The 19,785-nt window shown below is 43.1% G+C and overlaps 3 protein-coding genes and 1 long non-coding RNA gene across 5 annotated transcripts; 2 read left to right on the top strand and 2 right to left on the bottom strand.

The window, feature by feature from the left end:
• Positions 1-558: 558 nt before the first annotated feature.
• cables2a (Cdk5 and Abl enzyme substrate 2a) lies at positions 559-6,862 on the top strand. Of its 2 annotated transcripts, XM_040193960.2 has the most exons (9): positions 559-1,187; positions 1,626-1,718; positions 3,003-3,080; positions 3,253-3,352; positions 3,464-3,632; positions 3,706-3,803; positions 4,254-4,360; positions 4,485-4,689; positions 5,240-6,646. In XM_040193960.2, exons 1-9 carry the CDS (start codon positions 631-633, stop codon positions 5,378-5,380), a joined length of 1,548 nt encoding a protein of 515 aa, XP_040049894.2. In that variant the 5' UTR covers positions 559-630; the 3' UTR covers positions 5,381-6,646. The 2 variants fall into 2 exon arrangements, with proteins under 2 accessions (XP_040049894.2, XP_040049895.2); XM_040193961.2 differs by lacking the exon at positions 3,003-3,080 and having other exon boundaries at positions 5,240-6,862.
• LOC120829662 (proteasomal ubiquitin receptor ADRM1) lies at positions 6,651-11,136 on the bottom strand. The gene is made up of 10 exons (XM_040193964.2): positions 11,034-11,136; positions 10,191-10,453; positions 10,001-10,117; positions 9,451-9,574; positions 9,232-9,318; positions 9,038-9,140; positions 8,470-8,720; positions 7,744-7,901; positions 7,463-7,565; positions 6,651-6,958 (listed from the first exon to the last, which is right to left on the bottom strand). The coding sequence occupies exons 2-10, from the start codon at positions 10,398-10,400 to the stop codon at positions 6,855-6,857; spliced, it is 1,257 nt and encodes a 418-aa protein (XP_040049898.2). The 5' UTR covers positions 10,401-10,453; positions 11,034-11,136; the 3' UTR covers positions 6,651-6,854.
• LOC144388284 (uncharacterized) lies at positions 7,792-8,831 on the top strand. The gene is made up of 2 exons (XR_013452605.1): positions 7,792-7,930; positions 8,452-8,831. It is a non-coding gene; the product is annotated as an uncharacterized LOC144388284 (long non-coding RNA).
• Positions 11,137-12,315: 1,179 nt separating the features above from the next.
• Positions 12,316-19,578, bottom strand: osbpl2a (oxysterol binding protein-like 2a). Its single transcript, XM_040193963.2, has 14 exons — positions 19,305-19,578; positions 18,854-19,025; positions 18,656-18,743; positions 18,318-18,393; positions 17,739-17,873; positions 17,261-17,358; positions 16,991-17,173; positions 16,631-16,738; positions 16,457-16,546; positions 16,243-16,369; positions 15,639-15,758; positions 14,953-15,076; positions 14,758-14,848; positions 12,316-14,134 (listed from the first exon to the last, which is right to left on the bottom strand). Exons 2-14 carry the CDS (start codon positions 18,888-18,890, stop codon positions 14,032-14,034), a joined length of 1,380 nt encoding a protein of 459 aa, XP_040049897.1. The 5' UTR covers positions 18,891-19,025; positions 19,305-19,578; the 3' UTR covers positions 12,316-14,031.
• Positions 19,579-19,785: the final 207 nt, after the last annotated feature.

Here is a 19,785-nt window from a genome sequence, read left to right as displayed (position 1 = left end):
TTTTTTACACAGAAACGAGCTTAACACGGCGTGTTTGGACAGGCGAGTAGATAATGTCAGATGTTTTCATCCACGCAGCATGCTGCTGGCATGGCTCCAAACACTCAAAATAGGGCGTTTAATTTCTCTAAATGATATATTTCTACATAATGGCCAAGCTAAGCTTAGTTTTGGTGGGAAATATTTGATTCCACCTTTTTGTGTTGTCTTTTTTTTTGTTTCTTGAATCTAAACTCTTTCATACTCTCACAGTTTAATGATTTAAGATTGGGGTTTGCTAATGCAATATAGTCAAAATATACCATATTGGGGTTTTCCAGCATGGGACAAATTGTTTGATCTGATTGGCCTTTTATAGTTGGTTTCATTACATAAGTGTATAACCTGATAAAAAGTAGTAAATTGTGTTCATACAAATACAAATGAACCCGAAAAAACATTTTATTGGTGAATTTAGCAATTGCCACCTTTGTTTTCAGAGCACCTCCCACTACTTTATTGCAGCGAATCAACGGTGAGCATGATAAATTGTTTCCACTACCGCCAATCACCGCCGACGGGGGGCGGGACCAATGTGGTGCTACCGGTCTCCAGTTGCCTTCGCGTCCAACGGCCACATTTCAAACTAGAATGGCGACCGCTGTCTGCGGTCTGCAGTCCACCGGTAACAACGGCAAACAGGGGAAAACACACCGGGAACACCGGAGGAAAGCGAAGGATTCAAGAAGGAGACAAGCTGCGTTGTTGTTTTTAAACAACATCTCCCTCGATGGACGGCCCCAGTGTCAGCCAAGCGATGGAAATACCGACCGAAAAGCCGCCGAAGAGCAGCGACTCCGGGACAGAGACGGCGCCGCGACGTTCGTGCCCCCGCCGGCCGACAGCCAAGAACCGGTCACCCAGGTGACCGAACCCGCCGACGCCGGCAGCGGCTCGTTCTCCGGTTTTCCAGCGGCAGTCGGTCCCGCCCGGCTCTCTACGGTAATATCCCCGGGACCCGGCGGGGCGACCGTCGTGGGAGCCAACGAGGTATTCTTGGAGGGTGGTGGTGCGGCCGAGACGCTGACCCCGGACACCCCGCTGTCTCCTGTTACCACCGGAGGACACGCGGCCTCCTCCCGTGTCAGATCCGCTCCGGCCGCTATCAGCCCGGTGCCGGCCGCCAGCTCCCTGGATTCACGGCCGAGGTAAACAAACAGTTAGGCCTTTTTTTAAAAACAGCCCAAGTCGATCACTTCCGGATACAATGAAAGCAGCAGGTAGACTGACAGGAAGTCCCTCATTCTCCTGTACGGAGCACCAGCAAAGTGTCTTCTTGTTCTTTGACATGTGAAATGTGTTTAAAATGTCACCTATTTCTGCTATTAGACTTTATAGACAGACATAATAGGGTTACAATAGGCTTGTTACCTGCAATCTTCAATGTTGAACAACGTTTCTCAATATCTTGGATGTAAATCAAAGCCACTATCCTGCTTTATGATACAACATACCTCTTGTGCGGTGCTTCATTTTGAATGTTTGGCGTTAAAGAGAATTACATGTTGCATGTTACAGATCGATCCTCCTCATTTAGAGGGTCCTTTTTGTTTTGTTGATGTTTGTTCTTCTCCAACGGTACTCAGGTTGAGGAATGTCTCCGGTTCTCCGGGTCCCAAAGTGCCAAAGAAAGTCCACTTCATCAAAAGCATGAGACAGTACGACACCAGGGGATGTAGGTGAGTCTCCAATTTACGGAAACCAATACATTTACAAATAAATCCAGGAACCAATGAGTATTGCTGTGACACCAAGTCTCCTTTTGAAAAGAGTGTTACAAAAACAAAACAAAGGCCGCTTTATCTCCTGCTCTGAAATATGCGATTAGCGCATAGACATGGTTACACTCCTGCTAGTATTGTAATAAGCTGCTTAACTCCGGCCCAGACACTTTGGCCAGCAGAGGAATAACAGCAGTGCAGCTGCTGCGTGGTGCCGGATACGCTACATTTAATCACCATTGGAAGCTTTGCAAAAACCAAAAGCGGGGCAGTGACGGATCGTAACACCCTGTTGTTGCGCGAGCTGTAAGGTAACTCCAAGCACGAAGGGCCTCATGACTGAGGAGTTCTTTCTAGTGGAATGTTTAGTCACCGGCTGCAAACGGCATGTCATATTTTTTTTCCACTTTGCCACACCGCCTGTTTTTGAATTCCACTTTTATTGTTTTTTTTAACATTTTTTCCTTCACTCGACCATTTCATGCCCAACATGAGTCATGTGTTTCCTTCTGATCTGAGCACAGCGACAATGAAGCAATCTCAAACGGCCCGTCCAGTCTCCCTTTCTGTGTGAGGCAGCGCATGTTACCGACTAGGCTTACTAGGCAATCCATCTAGCTTATGTATCCACGCTAATTAACACAAGTAGATTTCTGTGTTGCTATGTTGTCCCTTGTATGATATTTCAAACCTCTCACAGAGTCTTTCTGTTACTAATTGGTGTTTTGTTGTTCAGTGGCTGTAAATAGACTGGGCGTTTGGCTACTTTCTTCTCAGAACGCAAGAGGTCTTTTGAACGTATACTTAGTTTGTTGTTGTAATTCCAGCTTGTAGCCCCAGCATGTGTCTCTCATTTGTGTACGTGACCTTTGAACTCCAGATATCTGCATCGGATTACAACTAGCTCATTTCTATTTGGAGCATGATTGAAGCTGTTTTGTTTAACCTCTTTGCTTTGTAATTACATTTGATTGATGATCAAAACCGCTTAACTTTGGATAAATGGAAATACAAGAAGGTCACAAACGAGGGTTTTTCCTCTTATTCCACTTTGAGCCGCATGTAGTGTTTTGAAAGCTGTCCCGCTTTGGTAGTGATTCAGATCCACATAAAAGTGTCTCTGTGGTTGATGTAGCTCAATCTATAACTAACACTGCGAGGAAAGTGGCTGTTGCCCGTAGCTGTTGCTTGTAGACTGACACACCGTCTGTTTTGTCTGCCTTAACTTGCTGTGTCCTGCAGGATCGTGCTGATTTGTGCCAAGCGGTCGCTATATGCTGCTTTCTCAGTGCTGCCCTATGGAGAGAGTGCTCACGTCAGGTACAATGAAAGCAGCGTCCCAGGCAGAGCGCCCACCCATCGCTTTTATGTTCCCATCATCAGGCTGTTTGATTTCTCATCATCATCGTCATCATCGTTGTAAGGGATGTGTGACGGCGGTGTGACTTCATCATGTGGTGAGGATGACACCGATGTGACTCTTTCTGAACAGTGACCCCAAGCTGGAAGCCCACAGGCAGAGGCTGTCTTCTGTGGTGGCCGTTGACCTGCTGCCTTCCTTGGAAGGTGTGGAGCTTGCAGACTACAGCAAGGTAAACGTTGAGGTGTCGCACGGCGCTATGAGGAGAAGCCAAAATACTCATTACTCAAGTATTTAGGCTTGATTTTTAAGGTTGCCGACCGCTTCTTTTCTCGCTCCTCAGACGGTGTCATACGCTCAGTTCCTTTATCCAACCAATGCCTTGGTGAGACCGAAGAGCGGCGGCGCACCAGAGAACTGCGTAGCTCAGGCCCCCCAGTCCCGTTTCCGTGGTAACGGGCAAAGGAACTTCACCCCGGCTCGTCCGAACAACAGCGCGGCACAAGACGCATGTATGTCTCAGAGTGGGACCCACCGGCACACATCTGCTTCCACAGTTTAACTGACAAAGATGATGTTTTTCAGCTATGGACGAGGTGGTGGAGTACGATCCCAACCTGCTCAGTGACCCTCAGTGGCCTTGTGGGAGACATAAGAGGGTTCTGATATTTGCATCATATCTGGTGAGTTTGCTCTGAACATTTAAATGATTTTTATTTTATTTTATTTCCTCAGTCTGACTAAAACTGAGACTAATGGTTATCTGCAGTTCCTGAAAGGTTTTTAAAAGCACTAAATTACATTTTTGCAAAAAAAAAAAGAGAACGATTGGAACAAAAGGTATTTTACTGTTGATGATAATTCACACATCACATATTTGAATTATGCCTGTAAGAGTTTCGTTACGGAATTTATGAAGTCTGCACATGTGAGTCACCGCAACCACGAGAGGTCCTCGAGCATTCAGTCACACAGAAGTGAACACACAATTACTCAAAGGTTATTTCTTTGCCATTTTTCGACAGGATTTCACAAGATAATGCAAATCACAGCCCCATTTAGCATTTAATAGAATATCGACCCACGCCGACATAATCCACTTCTGTCCTGACGTGCTGTTTCCATCTCTTCAGACGACTGTAGTTGAGTATGTGAAACCATCTGACCTGAAGAAGGACATGAATGAGACTTTCAAAGAGAAGTTTCCTCACATTAAGCTGACTCTGAGCAAGATAAGAAGGTACAGACGCCCGTCTTTTAAATGTCCTCAAAGAGCCTTTTGGTCGTTGGAACGTTTTTGTACCTCAGCATATTTACGTTCCAGTTTTGAGTTAGTTACTTCCTTCCTACTTGCTTTTTACCAGCCTGAAGAGGGAGATGCGGGCCATGGGCGATGACTGTGGTCTACAGCCGGTCACAATAGCAATGGCTTTTGTCTACTTCGAGAAGCTGGTGCTGCAGGGCTGCTTCAACAAGCAGAACCGGAAGTTGGTGGCAGCCGCGTGCGTGCTGCTGGCTGCAAAGATCAGCAGCGATTTACGGAAGCCAGACGTCAAACATCTCATCGACGTGAGTAAAGTTCCCACAGACAGAACAGGACATCTTGCAGATAAGACAAAACGGAAAAACTGTACAAAAATTATGTTGTCAATAAGTCAAAGTATAGCACGTTAAAGAAATTCATGAAAAACTATTATGTAAAGAAAAGTTATAAAATATCCAATTCATAAAAAATAAGGCATGCCAAAAATCACAACAAGTTTATTATTAAGGATGTCAAAATAAAGTGGAAAAGGGTCATGGAAAAATCTTCCTGCAGTATGTTGAAACAAGTAATAATAATAATAATAATAATATAACAGTCTGATTGTAATATGTCAAAAAAGATCATAGTACAGTATGTCAAAAGAAAAATGTCAGAAAAGGTGATGCTGGAAAAAAATATTGTTTGTTGACAAAAGTAAATGATAAAACTTAAGGAGTAATCAAGCAAGACAACAAATCCTAGTATTGTATGTAAAATATGAAATAAAAAGCTGCGTGAGCATCAAACGGATGTCTTTCACCACCTACATATCTTCACTGTGGGACTTCCTCTTTCTTCCCTGTGGACGAGCAGAAGCTGGAGGAGCGTTTCCGCATCAACAGACGGGAGTTGATCCCGTTGGAGTTCCCGGTGCTGGTTGCCTTGGAGATGGGACTCTACCTGCCTGAGAGTATGGTCATGCCACACTACCGCAGGCTGGTGCAGCAGGGCTAAACCGAGGGGAGACCTGCAATCCACCGCGGAGCGTCGACGCGTGAGCGAGGTGACGCAGCGACCAGTTCATAAGCTGCGCCGTTCGAAACTTAATAATTCTGATACTTTGTTTCCTGTCGGTCGTCGAGATTTACACTCGCATATCTTAGACTCGATGTCATGTGCGTCTCCCTGAATGTCCTTTTTTTGTACGTGTGACGTTGTCTTGAACTCTACGTTAGAGATGTTTGATAAGCACGTTGATTGTGCTTTTATTTTGTCTGGTACGTCCGAGTATTTGTGAATGAAACTTGCGCTGTGACGTCCAGAGGACTCTCCTCTCTGGCACCTTTCTCATCAGTGCACACGGTCTGTAGAAGAAACGTACTGTTGATTTTGTAAATGCCTTTTTGAACCCACTGTGAAATGAATGTCCTTTTAGCCATGAGACTGAAACTGTAGAATGTTGGTGGAAAGATTAGAGAAGCAGCCATCTGTTGGTTCAATACTAACAATCCTGCCACATTCATCTATTTATCCTGTGAAAAGAAAACATTAGTTTACTCTTGTGGCCATCTGTGCGTTCATACTGTACCAATATACAATATCTAAGGAAACGTGTATAATTATTTATAGTAAGTGATGTTTTAAATGTCGTTGAACAGGGATGTTTTTATAAAAAAAGAAACCGGTGAACTGGAATTTGAGTTGATGTATCTTTCGGTGCTCAGGAGTTTTACTTTCTCGTGTCTTTTGAATGGTTCGTATCTAATCCAAAGAGATGTTTTGATATTCAGGTTGCTATAATAACAAAAATGACCTGTGCTCCCATTGTAAGTCAATGAAAGGTCACAGTTTATATTTATTTGACAGGTAACTCCGAGCACCACACTGTATTCACACGCCTGCAGCCGCCACTTAGCTTACAGTAATTCTTCAGATTTAGGACGTCGCGTACGAAAAGAAAAAGTGCCTGAATCTACAGTGGAATTGTCGACCATTCTAATTGTGAGTGCCATTTGATGTTGACATTTCTGACTATTGCTGCTGTAGAGAAGTGTTGTTTTTCTGCTCTAGGAAAGATAATTAGACATTTTATTGTGGTAAAAAAAAATGGTACGATAAACATCCAAATAGAGCTGTGGAACTGCAGAAAATTGTCTTTGTATGGTTGATGTTAAACGCGTATTTATTTGTTTTGATACTGTCAAATTAATGTTTTTCTAATATATTTGCAGAAACCTGCCTCATTCATAAAACAGGAGAATAAACACGAGGCACGAGTCACGCATGTATCTCATCGTTTTACTGTTCCCGTGTTACAGCAGCTGGTTACATGTTCAGTTTAAATAATGCAACACGCTGATGGTGAACATCTGAGTCTCAGTGACATTTCCTTCTATGAGCTGCAATTTTTATCCTCAATTTTGAATAGTTCTAAATCAAGTGAAGCAGCTAAATAAATACCTTAAATAATAATAAACTTTAAGAATTCTTAGTCCAGACTCATGTCTTCGTCGTCATCCTTCTTGTCTTTACAATCTTCATCCTGGTCCGCCTTTGTCTCCGTCTCCATGGCTTTTGCAAAAGCCTCGACATCTGCACAATAGAAATATCCATAAAATGAGTGCTAAAAACGGGATGAAATATTGTTCTCAATATTAATTATGTTGCAAATTAGTTTCTTGATTTAATGTGAAGTCTCAACATATTGTATACCTGTAAGTCAGCGCATAATATTCTATAAATAAGCCATAGTATGTAAACAAAGTCAGTACAATTATTTAAAAGTCATAGTATGTTAAAAAAACCTCTAGTACGACAAAAAATCAATCAAATCATAATATGCAAAAAAGTAATAAACCGTGAAAAATTCATACTATTGCATTATGAAATGTCAAAGTCTGAGTATAATAGTTTGGAAAAACTCAATGTAACACGTTTTACAAAGTCATAGTATGTTGAATAAGTTTCAAAAGTTAAAGCATGTATAGAACAAGTCAAAGTATCCTACAAAATCTCTGAACATGAGCTATACAAAAGTGCCGACGTTGGTTTCCCTGCTAGAGAAGGGAAACAAACGTCTGCGGGCCGAACACTCGCCTCCTTTGTTGGCTGCATCCACAGCTTCTGCAGGCAGACCAAACTGGTTCATCAGAGGCCCTAACTGACCGGACGCCAGGGCGCTGCTGAACATGCTCATGGCCTGCAGAGAGACAGCAAGCACCCGGATGACCACGAATATCAACAAAAGAGAGAGAGAGACCCACAAAAATAGAATATACAGGAGTTTAAGCTGGTTGTTTATTGGCAAGAATACATTTGATTACTGACTTTAAACACTCATTCTCAGAATGAAAGGAGGGTCGGGGGCAACCTGTTACCTGCTGAAACTGGGGCGAGCTGAGCGTGTTCTGGAGCTCCTCCGTGCTCTGAGGCAGGGACTCCCCGGAGGGCAGGTACGGCATCAGTCTCTGCTGCACCTCGGGGTTCACCAGGATGGGGGCCATGATCTCAGGTGTCAGGACGCTGGCGAGATCCACTGCAGGACACAAACACCCCCACTGACCGGTTAGTTGCAAGATATCCACGTGACGATGTACAGTATTCGAGTGTTTGTGAGCTGTCTGACTTCAGCGTTACTGCCACACGTGTATTCAATCCCACCTCTCAAGAAGTGTTCACATTTATTGGAGTAAAAGTAACAACATCACACTGTGATAATACTGCTAGTTGTTGTTTTAGAAACCGTTCCCAAGTGAAAGTAGTAGTATTCTCTGCTATGATCCCTATGGTCTCTTGTTTACTGTGTGTGTGTTTCATTTGACTGCAGCACTAATTCATATGTTGCATCTTACTGCTGTAGATATTCAGGATTGTGCTTTTGCTTATAGTTTAATCTCCATAAATACATCATATGTCTTGTGAGAGCAACCACGGATCTCTGAAAAGGTTTATTATTATTATTATTTCAGTGACTTTATGCGCCGAGTTGTGAGAAAATGGTGAAAAACGACAATAATACATTTCCCAAAACCCCAAACAGTGAATGTAAATCCCTTTTTGGTCCCCTGATGTGTCCCCGTATCCAGAACTGCTCGGTGCCTCACCTCCTTGTCCGCTGGCGGGCACGTTCATGGTGGCCAGGATGCTCTGCAGGTCTCTGAGCTGGATCGGCTGCGCGGGGCTCGCCGCCCCCGCCGCCGCCGCCGCGGAGGAGGGAACGGCCGGGGTGGAGGGTGTGGAGGCCGGGGGGGAGGCGGCTGAGGCGGCGGAGGGAGTGATGGGGGTGGTCGGGACCTGGGTGGAGCCAAGCCGACTGGCATTCGAGGTGGAGGTTGGTGTGACGGCTGTGGACGGGCTGAGAGGAAGAAAACAGCAGTCAGCATTATACAAATGATCCTCCAGGACCTTGTGCTAGAAACTTTTAAAAAAGGTATTTCCAAAGTCAATAAAGAACATTTGAGTGCTAGCTTGGGTTATGATGCTCTCCTCCGTCCCTCAAACTTCATCGCAACATCACGTCTCCTTTGTTTACCAGCAGCAATGGAAAAAAATGATGCCGCCAAACAACAAATGTAGGACAACAAATACAAACTTTACCGCCGGTTGTTGTTTTAGAGAACACAGCGATGGAAAAGTTAGGATTTATTTTCAATATGCAACAGAATTAGACACCTTGTGGAGGAGTTACTGGCAGCGGGGACGCTGCTGCTGGTGCTGCTGCCGCCGCTGCCCAGGAGGTTGGCCAAGCCTGGACCCGCCAGCGCCCCGAGACCCCCTGGCGTTCAGAGAGAAACAGCCAATGCGTGAAACGTTGTTTGCCGAGATTTCTTCCCCTCTCTGACTGACGAGCATGTAGGTTTACGTACCGATCCCGCCCAGTCCAGTCGGTCCAATGAGCTGCATCAGCTGGTTGTGGCTCATGTTACCCAGAAGGCTCTGCAGGCCGCCCTCCCCTTCACACGAGACAAAATGACCGTTGACATCCGCATCAGATTCACTTTTGAGACGTTTTCTGACTCCAATATTTCAGATTCTTGCACATTAGATAGGAAAAAAAAGAAAACGACACTTTGAGCATCTGTTACCTCCCAGCGCGGACAGATCATGTCCTCCGCTGCCGCCGCTACCGAGCGCACCGGGCATTGGAGGGTTGTTGAGATACTCGTTTACTTTACGGCAGTGTTCCTCGTCCTTATCAGTCTTGGGCTCCTGAGGTCAGAAAAACAAAAAAAAAACTGCTCAGGCTTACTGACTCACTAATGATTGAGTTACAGTTATTGCATTATGTTGAAGCTACAGTGCCCACATTGTGACGGAGGAACAGGCCACTTTAATTGTTGTTGGACAACAGTGTCTCTGTCCCAGAGAAAAATGGCCGCATCTGACTTTTTCATGGGATTTGGTGGCAATGCTAAATTATTTCAGATTACAGTATATATATAGATAACAATGCTACTACCAGCATAATAAAACTGTAATGATCATAAAAGGGTCTTATACATTTAGCTTCAGATTTTTATCCTTAAAGATTACATAAAATCCCAGGATACATGAATACTGATTCTGAATACAGAGGTGTGTGTGTGTGTGTGTGTGTGTGTGTGTGTGTGTGTGGGTGTGTAACCGGCTTCATACCTGAATCCAGAAGAAGAGTCTTTTGGAGCCTGCTTTGAACTTCAGCACATAGACCCGTCCGGTGGTGCACTGGCTCACGCGCTTGAACTCGCAGTCATCCGGGAAGATGATCAAGTCCTAAATCAGAAAACGAGGAGTTCATGATAAAAGGCAAAAGGCAGAGCCTTTTCACACTGACCACGTCACCTACGTCGTCCACGTTCCCGGTCGTCCGATCCTTCCAGCAGAAGTGGATCAGGGAGTCGTCGGTCTGCTGAATGTAGACCTGACCTTTGCGCTTGTCAGGGGTCACCGTGCTGCCTTTCATGGTCATCTTACCGGCCCGAAACTCCACCAGGTACTTGCTGGAGGAGCCACGGGACCCAGAGACCATGCTGGGGAACAAAGCTCCAGACGCCATGACGAAGAGGACAGACTGCTGCTTATTTAGGTTTTTATGTACAAGGAATTTGCCTGCAAGAAAGAAAAGAAAACCCAAGAAGTCAAGTAGCCTAACTATAATGAGAAACATTTACAATAACATGGAATATTTGTTCATGTGTACATTAATAATCATAGAGCTGTGTTGACCATCAGGATATTGGGATTGTTTTTTTTCCTGCTGTATCTCAAGAATACAAATGAACATTTGATCAAGCTGATTGATTTTAAATGGTAGCTGCGGTATTTTAAATAATTTCTACTAACCTATTCAATACAAAGCTATTATTATTATTAGTATTATTGTCTGCTGTTTTCCGAGACTGACATTAACGATTTTAATAATGCATCCGATTCAATAGGAAACATAGTTCTGGGACAAAGCCAATCGCAGTGCTCCCATAATAAACAGCTATCGTTCCTGCGATGGCCACTTTAGCCACCGATGACTCTGCATCCTTTAACGCTAGCAGGCAGCCTGCTTTCAGCTCGATGACGTCACGACGGAGCTGCAGTCTTATAATGCAAAAACGGGATCTAAACAAGCATTTGGTTGATATGTCACTGAATCAAAAACATGTTACTGATGAGAAAATAACATGTTCATACTTACATGTACTCACTGAAATGTCGTTCAACCGCAGAACAGCTAAACGTACTGAAGATGATTGTTATTGGCTGGCTGTCTCCAGTGCTTCAATGTGATTGGACGAACCACATGTCAATAACGTTTCGTTCAAAGCTCCCTGCACAAGTTCGGTAGAGAATGCACAACACAAGCTCTTTCTAGCAGTGAACATTTTTAAATAGTCATTGATCAAACACAACTACTTCCCTATTAAACATCACTTATTGGTTGTTAAGCACATTTTTCACCTTATTTTTGTACCTGTTCTTTTTGATGTCATTTTACGAAATATTTCAGTACTTTTATTTAATGACATTTTGAGCAAAGATCCTTCAAGTTAATATTTTCAGACTTTTTTAATGGGATTTTTTGACCAGAAATATTCTACTTTGACAAAATATTATTTGACCTTTTTTTAAATTTCATTTTCGGATCTAAGCAAAGTAAAAAAAAAATGTATCGACCTATAATCTTTGGACCTTTTTCCCCCATGACATTTATATAACTTAATCATTTTTTCTTTTTTTCCCCCTGAAGTGAGAGCGGTGTTCAGGTTCTCGGCACTAAGTCCAGTCGTTTCCGGTGGTTTGCCTTCGCCTTGTCACCAATCCGGTTCGTGGTATTTATGGACAGGATATTGAGGCGTAGCGCCGGGGGGTGGGGGGTGTTTACAGTTCAGGGTGCTGCAGATCTCGCCGTTGCTTTTTTGCAGACGACCTGGTGGTGATGGCAGGCTCTGTGGCTTCCAACGGCTCGCAGGCGAGTGTGAAGCGGTTCGTGATGAGGATCGGAGCCCTTAAATCCGAGGCCATGGTTGTCAGCAGGAAACCGATGGATTGCCTACTGCGGGTGAGGAACGTGTCCTTACCTCAAGTGAAGGACTTCTAGTACCTCGCGGCCTTGATTGCGAGTAAGGGGAAGATAGAGTGTGAGTTTGGCAGAACACAATTTAAAGCTTCCATCCTGTCAGTGGATATTGTGCTTCATGGGTATGGATCCTCATATACACCCCAAAATGAAGACTTAACACAAACTAAATAGAATCTCACGTGCCGTGGTTGGGAGTAACTTCCCCTCTCAGATGTCAATCCTCTGATTATTTTGGAAATCCAAAGAGTTAAAAGGTTTCTTGTGGTTCACAAGAATAAAGCAGAGATTAAAAGCCAAATGTTGTGTAGCATCAACGCTTTTTTTTTTCTCTTCCAATCTTTTGTGTTGTGACCAGACTGGAATAAAAAGGACCGACTAGCGTTGCTGTGGGTGAGTGTTTGTTTCAGTAGTCCATTATTTATTCCTCAAATATGCCATATGGTTGCATGTGGATAATACTAAGGGTGGATCAACGAACATACAATGTAAACATTTTTAAATGGATGCATGACGACAAAAATAATTGGTAAAAAGAGGGAGATCAGAAAAACCTTTAGAGTGTCTGCAGGTGTCACAAAGTGCTTTGAATTCAGAGTAAAGATGAAGGAAGCCGGAGGAAGAAAGGAAGTAGAACCTATCTTCACTGTACAATATGTGCGTCGGACAGTGAGTGTACACATGTTAGTGACTTGAAATACAAAAGGACTATAAACTATAAACCATCATGTAAGCGTTGATTGGCTACAAGCTGAAGGAGTTTTCACATGTCAGGAGGGCAGACGGGCTGGATCTTTTTGCATAGGTTTATGAAGGCTGCAGAGTCCAAAAACACAACTTTCAATGGTGGGAAAATATGTGTCAGAAAATCACAAAATATACATTACACCTTTTACATTTGTGGTGACTTGCATATTAATATCTTGCAAATAAATACATGTCCAAAAGTCACTTTCAGGAATCCCATCAGAATCAGAGACCACCTTCATAACTCCAGGATTTTCCTGAGAATCATTCAGTTTCTTTTCTTCGGTATCGGTCATCCAGTGAGGGTTGTGTATACATCTTACGGGCACATTTCCAACAGGAAGTGCTAAGCCAATCCGGCAAATTTATTAAAAAAAATTGTTTTAACGTGCCAAAATGAACAAATACAAACTTTTAGAAAAACGTAACAAAAAAAACAGAACTACCTATCTGACAAGGGCGACTTTATACTTTAGTTTAGTATTTCTTAAGTAAAACAAAATATATTAAGGGTTTAAAAATACGTTATTAACTTTTTATTCACATTTGTGCTTCAGAATATGCAAAGATGAGGTTTCTTGTGGTGTCCGACTTTGAAAACATCCTGCTGTAAACTAAAAACGCTCTGTAACCTTTTGCTTTAACATTTTATGTGAATCCATTTACAGTTTTATACCTAGTGCAGAACTACGTTTTTATGGCTTTAACGTTGTGTAAATAATCATTTTGGTGAACATACATGCACCAATCATTATACACAGCATCTTTGTTACAGTGAACAACATAATGTACCAACAATACGTTTACTGGGACGGTAAACGTGGTTAAAAGCAGCTTTCAGCTCTACTGTAAGTCTCTATTCACAGAAAACCGGTCACATCTGCCTTTTTACAGTTAACTAAAATGCACAAATAGGTTATATATACATTTTTTTTTTAAATAGCAGTTGTGTTTAAATAACCCCTGATATCTGAATGCAGCGGACAAAAAGTGTTTGTTACGTCTACAGGTAAGATTGCGGTTGAGTCCCTAAACTCAAACTCAAAATATCCTCTCGGGAGTTCTGTGTCCTGCAGCATCATCATCAACACGCATGTAACACGCACATAAACGGGTGACCGGTTTACCAACCCACACAGGCCAGAAACATACATGTGGACTATTATTGTCATGATTAGGGCTCATAAAAGATGCCAACATTTACAGTAAGTAAAGTCTAAAAACCATAAAACTCTGCTGTGGTCCGTACTGATCTGATTTTGATATCAGCTTTTAATGGATCCAAACAAAGACACAGTACCTGTGAGCGTCCGGACATCACAAAGACACAAACGACTGGAGCTCTTCGAACTGAACACCTGCTCCTGCGTCAATAAATGTTGGGACAGTCAGTGTAATTCCTGTCAAAATATCCACCAGTGTACAGCCAATCCTCCGCTCCAGTATGAGGGTTTGCTCCCAGCTGAAACCACCTGGGGGGGGGTGGTGGGGGGGGACATAAAACATGCCGACACATTAGTAAAATGACTATTAAAACAAAGATTAAATCTTTTTATTTATGTGTTGAAGCTATTCTCGCAACTATTGTCAACACAAAGGAGGCTCTTCCCAATAAAACATTTACTCTGTATTTTTTCCATTAGTAAGGGAATTAAACATGCTGTACAACAAATTAGACGTTTCAGACTAAAATGAGCTTGTTTTGTTTTAAAAAGGTACCAGGGACAAAATACGATTTGACCCAGTTTGACCTGTTTTTCAGGATATTCAATAATCCGTCTGTACTGTGTGCATGAGGGAAAACTCATGAATAGTGGAGGTGCTGTAGTTTGGAATTTGTTCCTCGTCTCTTCTCCGTGTCTCCACATCATGACACAGAAGATCATTGTCCAATTTGACACGAGGAGAACCTCCTCAATACCTTCAAATGATAATAATTAGATAGTCTTCAGTAGTTTAGCGGTTTATGCTTTCCTGTGTATTAAATGTTTGAGTCGGTCATTCGGCCATCCTTGAATTTCCATCACATCTATGCAACAAGATGCACGTTTGAGGTGAGCTTTAATTTTGAGTTCTTGAAAACAAGCCCACCGACCTGGTTGACCACTCCTCCTCCTCCTCGGAGCGTTCCCTGCGCGAGGCCCGTTGTTTGTCCTCTAAACGCTCCTTCTCTGTACTCGATAAGTCTGTAAAAACATCAACGAAAAAGCAACGGCACAATCATGTTTTGTGTGCGGAAGGAAGGAAGGAATGGAGTGTGTGTGAGCACGGGGGGGGGGGGTTGTGTTACCCATGTCTCCGTTCTCCATGGCCCTGATGTCGGGCCTTAGCCGGCAGTCTGTGGGGGCCAGAAGCCTCTCCATGTCGGGCTCCAGTTCGTTTAGTGTCATGGCAAAGCTGGTGAAGTTATACATCTGGACACACGGAATAAACATATTTGTTCAATAAACGAGTCTGCAGATTTTGAAAAAAAACTCTTCCACATCTGGAAGTCTGAAGTCAAATTAAATTGATACAAAAAAAGGTTTGGACTCAAGTTAAAGAAAACAAAATAAATCTTATTTACCTCTAGTGGTCTCTATTCGTGCAAGTAGTGTAAGATTTATTTGCCCAGTTGAGATCTCGGCCTCCACCTCACAGTATGAGGTGATTTGTGTTTGTATTCTTGACAACACTTAAGAGTTACATGTGGGATTATATTTAAAAGTAATTTAAGAAAACACCTCTTTCCAGGATCTGTGTGGCTATTATTCCAGCTAATCCACTTTTATTAAAGGAAACCATTTCTTCAGGATGAAAAGTTCCTTCCGTGAAGACGTGCTGACCACGTTCAACCATTTCATGGGCTGGAGGCTGATGACTCAACATGGTGAACACCGCCGGTTTGGTGAAGTTTGCTAACAAGCAACGCCTACAGACATCTGTAGCGGTTCAGCAGATTTCCTCAGTGTTTTTGAGTGAGTGTCTGATATTGACCTGTGCTGAATTAGCAGGCCGCGGCGTTATCCTCCACAGTAAGGCACTTCCTGGTATCACTGTCACGGTCTCTTGAGCTTCTGGCATCTCATCTGCCTCCTCAGATTCACAACCATGTTCCTACACACACACACACACACACACACACACACACACACACACACACACCGATAAATAAGACCAAGCCAGGTGGAATGACAAGCTGAAGCCGACATTACGTACAGTTCATGTGCAAACAGCTAATTCACAGAACTACAGTTGCACAAATTCAACACGTCGCTCAAGCAACAATGCGTGTCATTGCAAGACATTATAGATTAGACCTAATCATACACTTCACTTTGAACATAACTCAAACTAGACAACAGCAGTAGCACATTACAGATATCCAATACACTTTCACCTTACCTTCTACTAAAGCCACTGCATGTTATTGTGAGAGGAAAAGATATCATTTGAGAAAAGAATTTAGATGGATGAGTCACACATCACTTCACGTTGTAAAACACATAAAACAAGTCGATGACGTGAAAAGATACTCATGCAGCGTTTCATCTCAGTAGAAAATCAGATATCAGTCAAAACAGAGTCTGAACTCACGCACCTGTTTCGGCTTTTTTGAGTCAGCGCCCGCCTTCTTTTCAGACTTCTTGTATGCTTCGTGAACCTTGGCGTCCACGCTGTACATGCACTCTGTCCACTTTCCATAAATCACTTTGTGCTTCTTCTTACTGGTTCAAAAGCAAAGAAGAAAGCTTGTTCAGTCAGGAGAAAATTAATCACAGAGGATCGACGGCGTCGTTGTGGTCCAGCGCTACCTTCGGTCTTGGATATGACCCTCGACCCTGTGCAGCTCTTTCCCAAACATTCCACACGGTTTGAAGTTCAACACACACTTATCCCTAGTGCTGGGGAATTAAAAGCACACGTAAATCAATAAGCAATGATGACAAACCAGTTAAAAACGTTGCAGTTAAGTATTGAGGGAATACCTGTGGTTGACTATCTCCACTGTTCCATATTGTTCAATCCAGAGTTTTCCCAGTATGATGTTATGCACACAACACATCGGGTTTGTCCATGTGTACACTTCTTTATGTCTGTGAAAAGTTCCCAGAATCAGAAAGGAACGGTTTGATAGTTTTGGAAAAACACATTTCCAAGACTTGACAAAAGATTGACAAAGTCGGTCAGTCAAGACTATTTGTTACCATCGGACAGAGCCGAGCTGTAGAGTCACATTTACCACACACTACACATTTTAGTCTGATGGTAGTGTGTCCGCTGGTGCAAGCGCAACGTGCTTTGTGGGGGGGGCATTATATAAGAAATAAAGAGGTAGACACACTCACTTCAGTAGCTCCAGCGTCATGGTGCCTTTGGGCTCGGCCTCCACACTTTTGCCCCAGAACTTGAGTTTTGGGTAAATTGAGCCGTGAAATTCAAACTCTTGCTTCAGGGACTGGGCGTGGAAGGCACTGACGGGGGGGTGGTGGCTCACCTGCTCCGAAATCAATCTGTATCCCTCGTCCTCTCTATGAAAAACATTTAAAAACTCTCATAGATTAATAAAGAAACATTTTGGTGTCTTTCTGACAACAGAATATTGTCCTCTCTGATACCTTGTGAGTTCATATGTCTCCCCTAGTAATGGATTAAATGGCTTTCCAGTCCTTTCCCATTGAGATGCTACAGCCGAAACAGCAAACGCGGCAACGACCTGATACGGAGACATGAAGGGGATCAGAGAAGAGCGGCAAAGAGTTTAAATGGGTTAATTTATTGACAGAAAATAATCGGTTTACATTTCTGTTGGGTTTGGGACTATTGCTCCAACAAATCAAGTTATTTGAAAAGGTCATATTGGTTTATGAAATCCTAACGGGAATCTTTCCAAATGTTTTGACACACTTAAATTACTGGATAAAGAAAATGATTGTTAGCTGCAGGTTGAAGTCAGAGTAAGATGTGTTAAATGGTTCGGTCCAGATGGGTTTAGAAGAAAGGAGAAAGAAAATGGTTAAATCAATTAAGAGAGGAAGAAAATGTCTGAAAATCCAAGTAGATCACAAGCTCCTAAAAGTTGTCCTTGATTTGTACCTGCATTCGTTCTATTGAGTCAGACAAACTGCAGGCTTTGTGGATGAGGTGAGTGTGCTCCATGTACTCCGAGATCCTCTGAAGGAAGCTCAGCGGCTCGTTAAACACAACCGGCATCGCTATTTTAGACAGTTCCTAGAAGAGCACATGAAAACATTTTTAGACAGAAGACATAAATAAGAAGTTGAACTTGCAGTTTGGATCAGAACTGTGACACTGACACAAAAAATGCTTACTTAAACAACTCATGCATCAGTTTGTTTAACTTCCATGCAACAAATACACTCTGCCTGTAGATGAGTTTCACATCCCTGGTTTTCTTTTTGTTTAAGCTAGTTTTGTTCATTCAGATGGTTGCAAAAAAACAACAACTTCCAAGCCAATTATAGTGAGCTGAGTAGAGAGAAGTCAAAGGGTTCTGTCATGATTAGTCTTGTAGCGCCGCAATGCAGGCTGATGCACGCAAGCAATTATAAACCCCAAAAAGATGCCACAGTCAACCAAGAATTTGACAACATCTTGTTCATGGCGAATCGGATGTTAAAAATTGAGATTAAATTGGAAGCAGATAGGACTCACCATGCCGATGCATTTCTTCAGTATACTCCACACACTGAAATTGTTTCTGGAGATCATTTCAGCAGGCAGGGTTTTCCTGGTACACATTAGGACCATATAGGATTTTGTTTTTAAGCCTGTGACCGGGTATTGATTATACAATGTACTGCACAAAAAGGAACAAAAAAAAGTTGAAAGTCGACTAGCTTCACCACATGTTTTGCAAAATGAAATCTAATGGAACAGAAATCTGGTTCCAGTGGCCTCGTGAGTGAGTGCACGATGACCCCCGTAGACCGTAACCCAAAGACTAACGTGCACACGGACAGACATGAGTACACCTCCGCACGGTTCCTCACCGGCGCCTCCGGACTCCGTTCTCCTGCTCGTCGCTGCCGTCAGTCACATCTTTGAAGCTGACCTCACAGGAGTCATCGGATTCCAGCCCTGGTGCGGACGACGCGAGGGGTTAAGGGAAGAAATGGAATAAGGAGAAGAAGAATTAATAAAGACACAAGGACGTTGGACTAAATGAGAAAGCCGTCGGCGTGTCTCACCCGTCTCCGCGTCGTAAAACTCTTCCTCGCTGTTCATACTGAGCGGAGAAAGTAACGTCGTGCGTTACTCTACAGTCATGTTTGCACCGATGGCCCGTCTCCGCTGCCCGGTCCCGGGTCCAAGCATCAGGCAGCCGAAACACACCACCTCCAACAGCACGGACGACTTACACTAAGCAAGGGGCAGCCAAAGAAAGCACAGAGTAAGTTACAGGATATGACAAACAAAAATAAATAAAGGCTTCCTAGCTGGCTGTCAGCAGCTCTGCCCCCCCATGAGAGCCTGGCGGTAGCTATTAGCGTTAGCTAGCCATGAAGAGCTAACTAGCCGTCGGCTAACATTGCTGCTGCTAAGCTTTGCCGTTAGCTGGGAGTTGGGCAGCAGAGGTTGTTTTACAGTATCTACACAGAATCTGGCAATAGGAACGATGAATAATTTGATTAAATATACCTGTGAAATCAAGTCAAATCAACGCTGGAGTGACATCAACAAACGAAGAGTGCGCTCCTTCTCAAACGGGGCGGTAAGGACACCGTGACTGACGGATCCGTCAGCCAATCACAGCGCGGCCCAGTGCGGGCTAGAAATAGAAGGCAATGGTTCTTTGGTCAAAGATGGTTCCGTCTGCCTCAGCTGTTCTCCTCTGCACACCCCCCCCCCCCCCCCGTTACATTAAAATACTATCAGTAGACTACGGTTGACTGTTTTTCTTCTATTCTTTATAAAACCCATAAACTCTTTTTACAAATGCCTTTTACATTACATCATCATAAATGGGTAAAGTACACATAATTTAAGGTAAAATACTCATGTAATGAAATATACACTCATCGTACACGTTGTACTGACTTTCTAATAATACACTAATTACTTTTGGATGGTTATTATATGGTTATCACTTGTTGACAACCATATAATAGAGTTGTTCCTG

This window comes from Gasterosteus aculeatus, chromosome 2 (assembly GCF_964276395.1).
Source record: "Gasterosteus aculeatus chromosome 2, fGasAcu3.hap1.1, whole genome shotgun sequence".
NCBI classification, from domain to species: domain Eukaryota; kingdom Metazoa; phylum Chordata; class Actinopteri; order Perciformes; family Gasterosteidae; genus Gasterosteus; species Gasterosteus aculeatus.
The sequence above is the reverse complement of the archived record's forward strand: the minus strand, read 5'-3'. Positions and strand labels throughout refer to the sequence as shown.

What these genes read in the sequence shown, in the direction of transcription:
- cables2a (XM_040193960.2), top strand. Translation starts at nt 631, where the DNA reads ATGGCGACCGCTGTCTGCGGTCTGCAGTCCACCGGTAACAACGGCAAA. An exon ending in GGAGAGAGTGCTCACGTCAG is followed by an intron (nt 3,081 to 3,252) that starts GTACAATGAAAG and finishes CTTTCTGAACAG; the next exon opens with TGACCCCAAGCTGGAAGCCC. An exon ending in CAGCGCGGCACAAGACGCAT is followed by an intron (nt 3,633 to 3,705) that starts GTATGTCTCAGA and finishes GATGTTTTTCAG; the next exon opens with CTATGGACGAGGTGGTGGAG.
- osbpl2a (XM_040193963.2), bottom strand. Translation starts at nt 18,890, where the DNA reads ATGAACAGCGAGGAAGAGTTTTACGACGCGGAGACGG. An exon ending in AACGGAGTCCGGAGGCGCCG is followed by an intron (nt 18,394 to 18,655) that starts GTGAGGAACCGT and finishes AATGTGTACCAG; the next exon opens with GAAAACCCTGCCTGCTGAAA. An exon ending in ATGACGCTGGAGCTACTGAA is followed by an intron (nt 16,739 to 16,990) that starts GTGAGTGTGTCT and finishes AACTTTTCACAG; the next exon opens with ACATAAAGAAGTGTACACAT.
- LOC120829662 (XM_040193964.2), bottom strand. Translation starts at nt 10,400, where the DNA reads ATGGCGTCTGGAGCTTTGTTCCCCAGCATGGTCTCTGGGTCCCGTGGC. An exon ending in CGACCGGGAACGTGGACGAC is followed by an intron (nt 10,118 to 10,190) that starts GTAGGTGACGTG and finishes TTTCTGATTTAG; the next exon opens with GACTTGATCATCTTCCCGGA. An exon ending in GCCCGCCAGCGGACAAGGAG is followed by an intron (nt 7,902 to 8,469) that starts GTGAGGCACCGA and finishes TGTGTCCTGCAG; the next exon opens with TGGATCTCGCCAGCGTCCTG.